This window comes from Nelumbo lutea, chromosome 4, assembly GCF_056320005.1.
Source record: "Nelumbo lutea isolate HS-2025 chromosome 4, American lotus-T2T, whole genome shotgun sequence".
NCBI classification, from domain to species: domain Eukaryota; kingdom Viridiplantae; phylum Streptophyta; class Magnoliopsida; order Proteales; family Nelumbonaceae; genus Nelumbo; species Nelumbo lutea.
In genome coordinates, this window is record NC_142687.1 from 90,078,559 (window position 1) to 90,091,022 (window position 12,464).

A 12,464-nucleotide genomic window follows, 5' to 3' on the forward strand; every position below is an offset into this window, starting at 1 on the left:
CCACTTTCAAAGAACTATTTTCATGAGATAGATTAGAGATATCCACATCATGAGGCAGCCAAGGGTTTGATGAAGCATCAATATTCCACCCATTGCCAATAATCTAACGATAGCCTTGGTGAAGGTGAGATTTGCAAGTAAGGATACCTTGCCAAATATATGAGTCACACGGTTTTGGTTTTGATTTCCAAAAATTGGAATTTCGGAAATATTTGACACGTCGAACCTTCGCCCACAGGGATGACGGAAATTTGAGTAACCTCCAACCCAACTTCATGATATGAGCTTTATAAGTCACCACCAAGTCATGAAAACCCAGCCCTCTACAAGCATTAGATTGACAGAGCAAGAACCACACCAGAAATTACGACAAATATTATTGAGCTCAGTGCATGTTTGCTTAGGAAGATGGTAAGTGTGCATGATGTAGCGAGGAATTGCTTGGAGAATAGATTTGATGAGTAGGGATCTACATGCATGGGACAGAATGCACTTCTTCCCACCCGCCAAATTGGATTTAAGTCTATCAACTAAGTATCTCTATTCCTGAATTTTAGATCTTCCCAGAAGCAAAGGGCCGCCAAGATATTTGTCATTTGCCTTAGTGGTGGGAACACCAAATTTTGAAAGAACAGGAAATTTCACTTTCTTACGAGTGTTAGCACTAGAGTGAATAGCAGATTTCTGAAAATTTATTTACTGGCCCGACCATTTATAAAAAGAATTAAGCATCCCTAAAATATGATTTGCATCAAAGGAGAAGCATATGAAATGAAATCTTCCTTTGCTCATATGAAATGAAATGAGACGAGATGTCAATATACTCGAACCTGGCACAATTTAATTTCGGAAAAATCTATAATGCCGGAAAGACATGGTACCGAGTCGAAGTGGAATACGAATATCAATAGTATAATATATTATGTGCATACGAGCTTGGCTACTTATACCTAATTTTAGACGTCCAGATTGTGGGCCACCCGCTTACCTAAAGATCACATCCTTCCAATGGGAGAAGAGAATCTGGTGTAGCGTTGTGTTTGCTTTACCCTTTACACTTGTAGGGATAGACGGCACAACCAAAGAATCTTCTTAGGATTACTAAATTCGTTTAGGACATTTCACTCGAGCGGGTGGCCCCGCCGCTGAACGGTCCTGATTTATTCAGAGGTGGTCCGCGCCCCAACTGCAAATGGTGTTTTGAGCTCCAAGTACACAGTATCTCTGTACTTCGCTAAGGTACGCCAGCGCTTTTATCGTAGTTTGGATCTTTTGTCAAAATTTGGTAAACCAACGGTGGATACGTTGCCCAAATTCCCTCTCCTCCTTCTAATACAATCGCGATACGTTGCTCACTTTGAAAGACGAAAATACCCTAGAGGTGATGAAGCTCTACGGAACTGACACGTGCATTTTTCCTACGGTCGGTCCTACGTCCAGAGGAAATGGATGACCCTTCCAACTTTAGCAAAGGGACTGCGTGATTGATTGGACTTGCACAACCACGACCACAACCACAACCATTTTGATACATCGCATTCATTTTGGGCGTGACGCGTGAGACGTCACAGATATTCTAATGTGGGACCTCCCTCCGAGGGTGGCCGGGTCCCAGCCTCTTTGCAGCACGCCACGTGTTCAGATGAAGTAGAGCCCTCACTAATAAACGATCCAAGAGAGAACGACAAATTCCAAACCAAACAAGTCTTCACTTCACGTTCCGAATGGCACGTCACGTAAATGAGCCATCACCCTAGGTGAAATTTGTCATTTTGCATGGAAGGGGAGGCAATTTGTCGTGACGCGCCTTCACTAGGGCCACACGCAGGAAAAAACTTTTGTCTCCTTCCCTTTATTTATTTATTTTTTATTTTGCGTAAATTTCTGGTTTCTGCTATGCTTGCTTTTTTTTTTCTTATTTATCTGTTTTATTGATTTATTTATAAAAAAATTAAAGAAACCGAGGGCGAATATAGCTTAATTAACTAATTATGGATCATGGGGCCCATAAAACAGTTTATTTCGGCCGCCCGCTTTGTCGTCTCCCTCGTCTCCGTCCACCCCCGTCGTTCCTTAGCGTTTGACTCCACGCCTTAGCTCTCGACTCGCGTGCGCCGCTCCTCTTATCCTTCGCACTCCTCTCCCATCCACCCCCTTCGGTCTCTCCTCTCTCTTCCCTGTTATTTCTTTGATCTTCTATGCTCACGTGTACTGAGAGACTCCATTGTTTTTATTTGCTGAGTTTTCTCTTCTTCTTCGGGGCTTAAACAAGGCGGCAAAAGAGGCAAGCTTGCGGGATTAGGGTTTGGATTTTGTTGCTCCGAAGCGTGATGGTTAGTAAAGGTGGAAACTTTGAGACCGTCTCTGGTTGTTCCTAGGGTTCTTCGTTGTGTTGATTCTTTGACTTCTTTGTGTGATGGCTGGAGGTAACGAAATTAACCTCAATGAGGCCAAGGTATTCATTTTTCTTTTTTTTTTCCCTCTTTTTTCTACTCATTTTATATGCTCTCAGTGTTCAATCTTGTTTCGGGGGGAGAAAGAAAGGGTTGATTTGTCTGAATCCTGCTTGGATTCTCTTTATTGAGTCTTAAGTTTCAATTTTGTTGATCTTGGCGGTTGAAGGGCTTTAGAGCAGAGCAATTCGATTTAGGGTTTTGATTTGATTTGAAGGAGTATAGATGAATATTGGGTCGTCTTGGCTAATTATGCTCTGTGAGGGCTTGTTGTCGAATTGAAATTTCCATTTCTTCCTAGGTTTCCCAGTTCGTCCGTGGAATTTCTAGGGTTTCTCTCAGCATGAGGTTTTATTGCCTTTATACTCTGGTGTGGGAATTAAGTAGAGTAGTAGTGTTTCTTTTCTTTCTTTTTTTTTATCTTTTTTCTTTGAAAATATTCATTCCTTTTAATTGGAATAGAAGCAGATAAACAGTGTAATCTCTTTAATTTTGGGTGTTGATGTTCTTGCTATTTGAATAATTTCTAACTCTGTCACTGTGCAGATGGTGGTTCCGCTCAATACATGGATTCTTATTTCCAATTTCAAGGTGGCATACAACCTCCTCCGCCGTCCGGACGGTACGTTCAACCGCCACCTGGCGGAGTTCCTCGACCGGAAAGTCCCCGCCAACACAACCCCGGTGGACGGGGTGTTCTCCTTCGATGTCATCGTGGACCGGGCGACCAGCCTCCTTAGCAGGATATACCGGCCAGCCCCAGCAGACGAAGCTCAGCCAGGCGGCATCATGGAGCTAGAAAGGCCACTGAGCTCGGAAGTGGTTCCGGTCATAATTTTCTTCCACGGAGGCAGCTTTGCACACTCTTCTTCGAACAGTGCCATCTACGATACACTCTGTCGTCGCCTCGTGAACATGTGCAACGCTGTTGTGGTGTCTGTGAATTATCGTCGTGCACCAGAAAACCGGTATCCATGCGCCTACGAGGATGGATGGGCAGCTCTCAAATGGGTTAACTCCAGGCAGTGGCTTCAGAGCGGGAAGGACTCCAAAGTCCACATTTACTTAGCAGGAGATAGTTCTGGAGGTAACATTGTCCACCATGTTGCACTCAAGGCAGTGGAATCAGACATCCAAGTAAAGGGAAATATACTACTGAATGCCATGTTCGGCGGGAAAGAGAGGACGGAGTCGGAGAAGAGATTGGACGGGAAGTACTTTGTGACCATTCAGGACAGGGACTGGTATTGGAGAGCTTTTCTTCCAGAAGGAACTGATAGAGACCACCCAGCATGTAACCCATTTGGTCCCAGTGGCAAAAGCCTCAAGGGAGTCAAGTTCCCGAAGAGCCTGGTTGTGGTGGCAGGTCTCGACCTTGTTCAGGATTGGCAGTTGGCCTATGTGGAAGGTCTGAAGAAGGCTGGTCAGGATGTGAAGCTCATATATCTGGAGCAGGCCACCATCGGCTTCTACTTGTTGCCCAATAACAACCACTTCTATACAGTCATGGAAGAGATTAAGCACTTCGTGAATTCTAATTGTTAATACACCTACTTTACCTATAGACAGGACAGACAGGCTTGACATTTTCATGCGGGGTTATTTTTAGTTTCCCTTCTGGCTTTTATTTTTTTTGTGGGGGTGATGGTGTGCAGCTTATGAGATTGTGTAGTAATACCGCTTACTGTGATGATCAGTTGCAGAGTTGCAGTGGCAACGCCAACGCAATGAGGTCTCTCTTCCTCTGTCTGAGACAGGTTGGTTGTTCATAGTTGATAGAGAGAAATGGGTTTTGGTAGTGATTCAAGCACTGAACTACGTGTGACTTTGTTCTATGAAGCTATATAGTAATTACTCAGGGCAGGAGCCGCCTGATGATGACTACTACTGGGTTTGGAAGATCCACCAAGTTTAAAGCTTACCCCTTCCAACATTCTGTTGTGACCACGAAGAAGGGGGCGACGGGAGTGTGGGGGTAATGTTTGGTGGTCACTTTACTGCTAATGAATGTTGTTTATATAAAGGGTTGGTTTCATCAAGAGAGGGAAAACCAAAAAAAAAAAAAATACTTTTGGAGAAACGTCCATGGTATGGACTTGTATGTATACTTTTGTGTTCTACTAGCATTATGGAAAAAATGCTGTTTGCTTACTCGTAGGTCGTCTCCTGTTTGCTTTGCAATGGCTACTACATAGTTTTAATTGTCTTTTCCAGTTTGGAACTGATAGATGATCTATATATGTGCTTGTTGAAAGTTATCAGAAAATTCAAACAGTGCTTCCACTGTATCAAGTTGATTGCATTCTGTAACAGCATTGGTATTGGTTTTCCCATCCAGTTTCAAACGAGGACCCTCGTATCATATTCCACTCTAGAATCTAGAAGCAGAGAGAGAGAGAGAGAGAGGGAGAGGCAGAGCTGATGATGGGTTTGGAATTTGGAGGGATTTGTTGGTATTAGATCGACATTGGAGTTAAGTAGGTGATAGGATTTGAGTCGGGAACGGTAGAATTAGACCATTATGATTTATGACACGAAACGAACAACAAAATGCCAGTGTTTTCCTGGGTGTTTTTCTCTCTTTTTCTTTTCTATTCTTTTTCTCTTTTCTTTTGTGTGGATAAGATAAGGTTGGGGAAAGATGGAGGGAGACCGACCAGAAGTAAAACCATAAACAAAAAGCCAACGATGGTTGGAAAATTGTGTTTTCACCATATTTCGTGGCGTATCTTTTATCATCGAATCTGCGTTTCACCAAATATATATATATATATATATATACATAGCTGTAATGTGTTGGGCTTTCTGGGTGCCTCCAAAGTCGAAATTCCAATTACAAAGAAAGTGGTGGAAAAAGAAAAGCCTTCCCAAGTGGCAGTACGCCTGCCTGTTTATGATTCATGATATGAAAGCCAAAGCCAAATTGCATCACGTCCGCAAAAAGGTATATAGCAATGTAGCCATAAAAATGATTGGATGCGGGTCCAAATCAGCTCATCTGGGCTACATATCTTCGTAGATAAATTTGTTCATCTTGTCAGCCGGGATACCTTCTTTGGACTTTGGAGCTCAGATTAGAATTGGCTTGTTTTGTTTTGTTTGGAAAGGGGAACCCATCTCCTAGTGGTTGGTTGGAGTTGGATGTATTATTGAGGGACCACATGAAAACAACCAAACACAACCTGTTACCTTGCTTTGAGAGAGAGAGAGAATTAAGTTGGGGCAAAAAGACATGAAGCCTAGTATAATTGACTTATGAGGCCCATTTCAATATGAATATGTTTGCTTTCAAGGCAAAATCTATGATATATCTGCTGCTACTGTGTAACAAAGTATGTGATTGGTTAAATATAATGATAAGTACATATTATTAAATATAAAAGTATAGTTTGTGAAATATGAACCAATTAAAAATAACTGATTGATTGACATCTGAATTTAAGGTATAGCTAATATTCAGTACATAATTGAATTCTTATTTTAATCATTTAACTAAATCAAATTTGTTTTAAACTTTCCTTAATTAAGTTAAATTAGAATTTGAATATTTTAACTAATATAATAACATATCAAGGCCCCATTTGCTTTTATAGAAATTATTTACTTGGGTGATTAATTTTTAAGAAACACTTATCTCAATAAATGCATCTGCCTTAATTAAGTTAAATTAGAATTTGGATATTTTAACTAATATAATAACATATCAAGGCCCCATTTGCTTTTATAGAAATTATTTACTTGGGTGATTAATTTTTAAGAAACACTTATCTCAATAAATGCATCTGCCTTAATTAAGTTAAATTAGAATTTGGATATTTTAACTAATATAATAACATATCAAGGCCCCATTTGCATTTATAGAAATTATTTACTTGGGTGATTATTTTTTAAGAAACACTTATCTCAATAAGTGCATCAGCCTATATTCTTTTATTTTTCAGGTAGTTTAAATAATAACCATTTTAATCATAAAAAAATTTATCAATAAAAGAGTAATTTTGTCCCATCTAAATGTTGCCAACCCTCCATGGAAAAATTACTTACTCACCTGTGAAACATCACAATCTCACATAAATCTGAAAAAAAAAAAGAACATAATTATCTTGATTTCTCACACTCAAAATCCAAAAATGGAACATCCCCCAAATGACATCTCTCAGGTGATTGTCTATTTATAAAAATTTGATTTCAGTCAATACAAAACTCATTCAAACATTTTTTACAGCCTTAGATTAAAAATATTTCCCTACTTATGTGTTTTATTTCATACAAAAATGTTAAGATTGCAACAGACTGTTGGAAGGGTGTGAGTACAGGATTGCACGGACTGAAGCCGGGCTCCTATTTATCATCATTCAGCAAGCGGGAACATTTTGTATAATACCTCCGAGTGAGACATTGGATAAAGGGCCTAATTTCATTACATTCATATACTGTAGTATGGTATCATATTTAATTCCAGCTGCAGAGCCTGACTATTTTGACCAAATTCTTCATCGTTTGACTATCTTCAAGTACAGCCACGTGTTATGATTAATGATCATCTGTCTTAAAACAGCAACATCTGGCATACCCTCTGTTCAATCAACGCAGGGCACTGGCAGTTGGTGGGAGGAGAGGATGAGGACAACGTTGGCATTTATTGCGATTACAACATATACATACATACACGCAATGTACGAAGTTGTATGTTGTCCATTTGACACTCAACAAGTACATATATGTGTACGTAGGGAGATGCTGTATCCAACAACAAATATCGTGTGCACAGCTTGAACGCATGGTGATGTAGCGCGAGGTGATTTGTCTTTCAATCGGAAGACGGACTAGGTTGATCTCCAAGAGTGAATTCGAGGTGGCTCGTCCAATGAGGTCGCTCCGATGTTTAAATTAGTATATTTGTTGCGAGCTGAAATAGTTTAAGAATGTAGAGAGTTAGAAAGCAGAAAAAATCATATGTACCTTTTGCCCTCGGGGTTGGAATCTTTATAGAGTTGAGTCCTCGTGGGTTTCGCAAATCAGTTTCGGGATCTTTGTCATGATGAGATCCGTTTCTTCGTTAATTAAGGGATAACATCGTTAATTGATAAGGCTTATCAATTCCGCCCGAATCGGGCAGGGAGGAGATAATGCTAGCTGTTACGTGGAGTGATAACGGGCAGTTCAGAATCCGTTGGAGGGATTTTCAAGGTCACCACGTAGTAGTCCGGAGTTGGTATCCCAGAGTTGATGCTTTTAGGTTCTGAATTGAATTGAATGTCGAAGTGCTTTGGAATCGAAGTGATCTATTGTGATCTGGTACTGAGGTGATCTCGTCCGAGGTGTCCCGAGGTCACCTTATCCCTAGGTGGTTGAATATCCAAGCTCGATCTACTGCGAACTGGTCGTGTAAGGCTGAGTTGTCATCTCTTGGTCAGGTTGTGTCCACGTGTCCCCTCTTTACTAAGTTGGGCCAAATCGCCCTTCATCAATTGACCCCGACTCCCCGAGCTAGGGGTCTTGACCCGGTGCGGGGAGTTCATGACGAGTCCAAGTGGATTTGGCCCGAGGTTCAGGCGGCTTGTCAGGCGAATCGTTGGTCGAACCTATTCGGATACCCAGCTCAACTAGGAATAACCTAGGTCGCATCTAGTTTACACGCGGACGTCACACGATCTATAAACTCCGCGGACGTCAAAAACGCGCTAAACTGATTTCAACCTCGGGGGTCGCACAATCGGTTTTCCTAGGAGTCGTTGGATTGCTTCGATCTAGACCATTGATTTTTGGACATAGCGGCTATAAATAAGGGGGCTGAGACTCATTTGCTTCGCCACAAATTCGCTAGCCTTCGATATGAGGTCGCGTTCAAGTTCCTTAGTTCGGTTCTTCCAGTTCGGTGTCTTCTTTCAGTTTGGTCTCTCCTTGTTGAGTCTTCCCTAGCTCTCCTTTCTGATTCAGTTGTCATTTCCATGTCTAGTTTTAGCTTTGATAGTCTCCTAGATGGGAGCAGCGAGTCTACTGGGGTCGAGGTGGGTACCTCGGCTTAAGTCATAGATTGCCTTACCAAAGAAGCCACTTTGGGTCAAGAAGTGGTCTGCGGTCCTCCTGAGGTAGAATCACCTCGGGAGGTGGGAGAGGCCTCCGGTGGTCTGTCGTCTACCTCGCACCAAGGTCGACAGCCAAATAACTTTGGCCATCGACAATGACAGCGAACAGGCTCCAGGCCTTAGTAGCTCGATATAGGCTTCCGAGCAACCTTGTCTATAGTCTTCTGGTAGGTAACTTTCCCTAGGAGCACGGTCATGACAAGATCGTGATCTTCGAGGAGCAGCTCGCAATTGGCCTTCGTCTTCCACTTCACCCCCTGATCGCCAAAGTTATTAAACTTTTTAACATCACCATAGTTCAGTTGCACCCGAACTCCATCCGCAACGTAGTAGGAACCATCTCGCTCTTTCACGACTATAACCTGCCCCTTAATCTTGATATTTTTTCTTCTATCATTTCAATAAAGAAGAACTCCTCCTGTGTTCTATCCGAGCACAGACGGACTTACTACTTGTCCCCATGTCCAAGCTACAAGCTTTTACACGAACTCCCAAACAAGGTCCCTGCCTGGAAAAGGGGCTACTTTTTTGTCCGTAACACTAAGGGGTGGCCTTTCCCAACCCACTAGAGGGCGGCCATCCACAATCCCGGTGTCAGGCTGGACTTGAAGACAAGGGAAGCGCTCTAGTCCTGGGCGGAGCTCGGACTCAAGTTCGCGGGCTATGAGACCGAAGACAAGCTCGTGCAGGTCGGTCTGAGTCCTAGTAGGTCGTCAATTTTCTGTTGCCTTTTGTTTTATTTTGATACTGTTTCTGACGTTTTGCTTTTGTTAAAGCAGCTACGAAACTCCTTGCGAACGAATTCCTTGGCAGAATGAAGGGGAAGAAGAAGCGAGCTCCAAAAGAGCTCATGTCGAGTCTCCACAGGCTACCATCCCTAAGTCCGAGCAGCCATCCACTGCACAATCTCCAGTGATCGATCTGATCGAGGAGGAAACAGGAAAGGTCTCCCCCCCTTCGTGTGCCGAAGGAGGCATTTTCGGAGACCACCCCTGTGGTTGTCGCTTCTTTGGGCAGTTCGAAGCATCCTGACTCCAAAGTACAACCTTCTCAAAAGCAAGAGCACGATATACGCCAAGGAGGTCTCTAACTGGGCCGAGCTATCAGTTGCTCTACTCGAAGCTCGAGCGGCTACCCATTGTATGGTGATAAGTTCTCTCCTTGCACCTTCAATCCTGTAGAGTACTTTTCTTGTACTAACCGTTGTTCTTCTCTTGGCAAGTGAACTCCGATGTACATGCTCTAGCATACCAGTCCGAACTGCACCTGAAGCGGGCTTTTGCCGCTGAGGCGTCGTCTCGCGAGGCTTACATCGAACTAAACCTGGCCCGCAATGAAAATGGTCAGTTGAAGAAGGATGCACGGGCTCAAAAAGAGTTGATTACACTATTGATGTCCGAGAAGGAGGAGCTTGCGGGGCAGAACGTGACGTTAAAGCGGGAGGTAGAGAACCTCGAGGCCCTTGTGAAGGAGCGAACTAAGATACTCCTTCAGGCAGTGGAGGAGGCCAAAACCAAGGCCGTCGAGGATTATAAAACCTCGAAGGAGTTCCATGGAGAGCTGATCGAGGCGGGGACGGAGGAGTTGGTTGTCGAGGATGCCAAAGATTTGGACTCTGAGGCAAAAAGTGACAGCGAGCTGCTCGGTGGCATGGAAGAGGCCAGAGCTGACGAGAGTGTGGACCCCCTGCTGATGCCTCGAGCAAGGACGAAGAGCATCCAGACAAATAGACTCCCTTATCTTTCATATTGTATACCCCGGGCCTCCGAGCTCACTTTATAGTGAACTCTCTTTTTTTTTTGTACCGAATCCTTATATTAATGAATCACACTTTTGACTTGTCTTTCTGTTCAAAAATGTCCCAAGTGCAAACTCCCTAACTAGCGAACTAAGCAAATAGGAGTAGATATAGGTTACCCCAAACTGCCGGGCAACTGAGCTGGACAACAAGTAAGGGTAACCGAAAATAGAATCTTCTCAAGTGGTTACCCCGAACAGTCAAGCTATCACTACAAATAGGGGTAACTTCATATAATGTACGCTGAGGTGAGCGAACATTGTAGGGTATATACCCGACCTGTCTGCACATGGGCTAGTCATGTCGGTTGTCCCTTAGAGCTAGTGGGTTCAACCTGTTATTATACGCCGAACTGGGCTAGACGTCATAGGGTTTATACCCGAACTGTTTATGCCTTAGGCATGGGGAATGATTTGCCTATGCCGAAGAGGGGACTAGGACTTGTTTGCCCATGCCAAGGAGGCGACTGGGACTTGTCTGCCCATGCCAAGGAGGCGGCTGGGACTTTTCTGCCCATTCCGAGGAGGCGACTAGGACTTATCTACCCATGCCGAAGAGGCGACTGGGATTTGCTTGCCCATGCCGAAGAGGCAACTGGGACTTATCATGGTGTTAAGTTCTTATGTCAGCTCGGCATCATAGCCCTTGGGCTTCTGGGAGTGACTCGCAATCCTCTCTCTAGTTCGGCGATCACAGGTAGTATCATCTCAGGTTGCCGATGTTCCACGCTCGAGGCATCTATTTTTCTTCTAGGGTTTCGAGCTCGTATGTACCTTTCCCGAGTACCCACCTTACTCGGTTCGCACCTTCCCAATTCGGTTCGAGCTTCTCTACACCGGGCTTAGGTACCATAACTTTCTGAAGAACCAGGTTATTAACACGGAAGTGTCGTCTCTTGACCCAGGCATTATAGTACCGAGCTACTCTCTGCCGGTAGGCTGCAGTCCGAATGTATGCCAGGTCTCGTACTTCTTCCACCAGGTCGTGGTTGGTACGGAGCTCATCATCATTTGTTTTCTCATTGTAGGTCTCCAAGCGTAGTGTTGGCACCTCGATCTCTGCTGGGATCATCACTTCCATGTCATAGGTGAGGGTAAAGGGGGTTTCACCCGTGGCGGTCTTAACGGTAGTATGGTAGGCCCATAGCACACTGGGTAGTTCATTTACCCACAATCCTTTGGCTCGGGCTATGCGAGCCTTCAGTCCACGGAGTATGGCTCTGTTGGTGACTTCCACTTGCCCGTTTTCCTAGGGGTGTGCCACTGAGGTGAAGTTTTATTGTATCCCCATCTCGGCGCACCAATTCTGGAACTTGATATCTTCAGACTGCTTTTCGTTGTCGGAGATGAGTACCCGAGGAAGCCCGAAGCGACATACTATATTCCTCCAAAGAAAATTTTGTATGTTGCGGGCTGTGATCGTCGTTAGGGGTTCCTCTTCCACCCACTTCGTTAAGTAATCCATTGCTACCACTAGGAATCTCCTCTATTCTATCGCTAGCGGGAACGGGCCAAGAATGTCGATCCCCCACTGTGCGAAGGGCCACGGGCTGGTGAGGTATTTGAGGTCGACAGTAGATCGGTGTTAGATGTTAGCATGTCTCTGACACTTGTCACACTTCTTGACGAGCTCAAGTGCGTCTACCTTCATTGTGGGCCAGTAGTACCCTTGTTGTAGTGCATTCTGAGCGGGAGCCCTGACCCCAAGTGTCCGCCACACAAGCCCTCATAGGTGTCACAGAGAACGAGCTTGGCCTCTAAGGGTCGCAAGCAGTGCAAGTAGGGGAGCATGAAAGATCTTCGGTATAGTTGTCTGTCTATAATGTCATATTTAGCTTACTGGCGCTCTACCCTTCAGGCCGCATTGCGATCTACAGGGAGGGCCACGTGAAGCAGATAGCTCGCAAGTGGGTCAATCCAGCTCGGCTCTGCTTGTACTATAGGAGCAACCTCTCCTGCCCCCCGAGAATGCTATGCTGAGGCAGGTCCTCTATGTGCACTGTCCTCATTGTGTTACTACTTGGGCTAGTCAATCGAGACAAAGCGTCAGCCTCAGCGTTCTCGGATCTCGGGATCTTCTTGATAAAGTAAGATAGAAAGCCGCGTAGAACTTCTCTGACCTTGG

General features: G+C 44.2%; 1 protein-coding gene across 2 annotated transcripts; it reads left to right on the forward strand.

Moving 5' to 3' along the window:
* The first annotated feature begins 1,884 nt into the window (after nt 1-1,884).
* Nucleotides 1,885-4,604, forward strand: LOC148861706 (gibberellin receptor GID1C-like). Of its 2 annotated transcripts, none has more exons than XM_088985677.1 (2): nt 1,885-2,455; nt 3,000-4,604. In XM_088985677.1, exons 1-2 carry the CDS (start codon nt 2,417-2,419, stop codon nt 3,996-3,998), a joined length of 1,038 nt encoding a protein of 345 aa, XP_088841803.1. In that variant the 5' UTR covers nt 1,885-2,416; the 3' UTR covers nt 3,999-4,604. The 2 variants fall into 2 exon arrangements, with proteins under 2 accessions (XP_088841803.1, XP_088841804.1); XM_088985678.1 differs by having other exon boundaries at nt 2,038-2,333.
* Nucleotides 4,605-12,464: the final 7,860 nt, after the last annotated feature.

Excerpts from the sequence above, each read along its gene's own strand:
- LOC148861706 (XM_088985677.1), top strand. The coding sequence starts at position 2,417 with ATGGCTGGAGGTAACGAAATTAACCTCAATGAGGCCAAG. Across the intron at positions 2,456-2,999 it reads TTAACCTCAATGAGGCCAAG|ATGGTGGTTCCGCTCAATAC; the intron begins GTATTCATTTTT and ends GTCACTGTGCAG.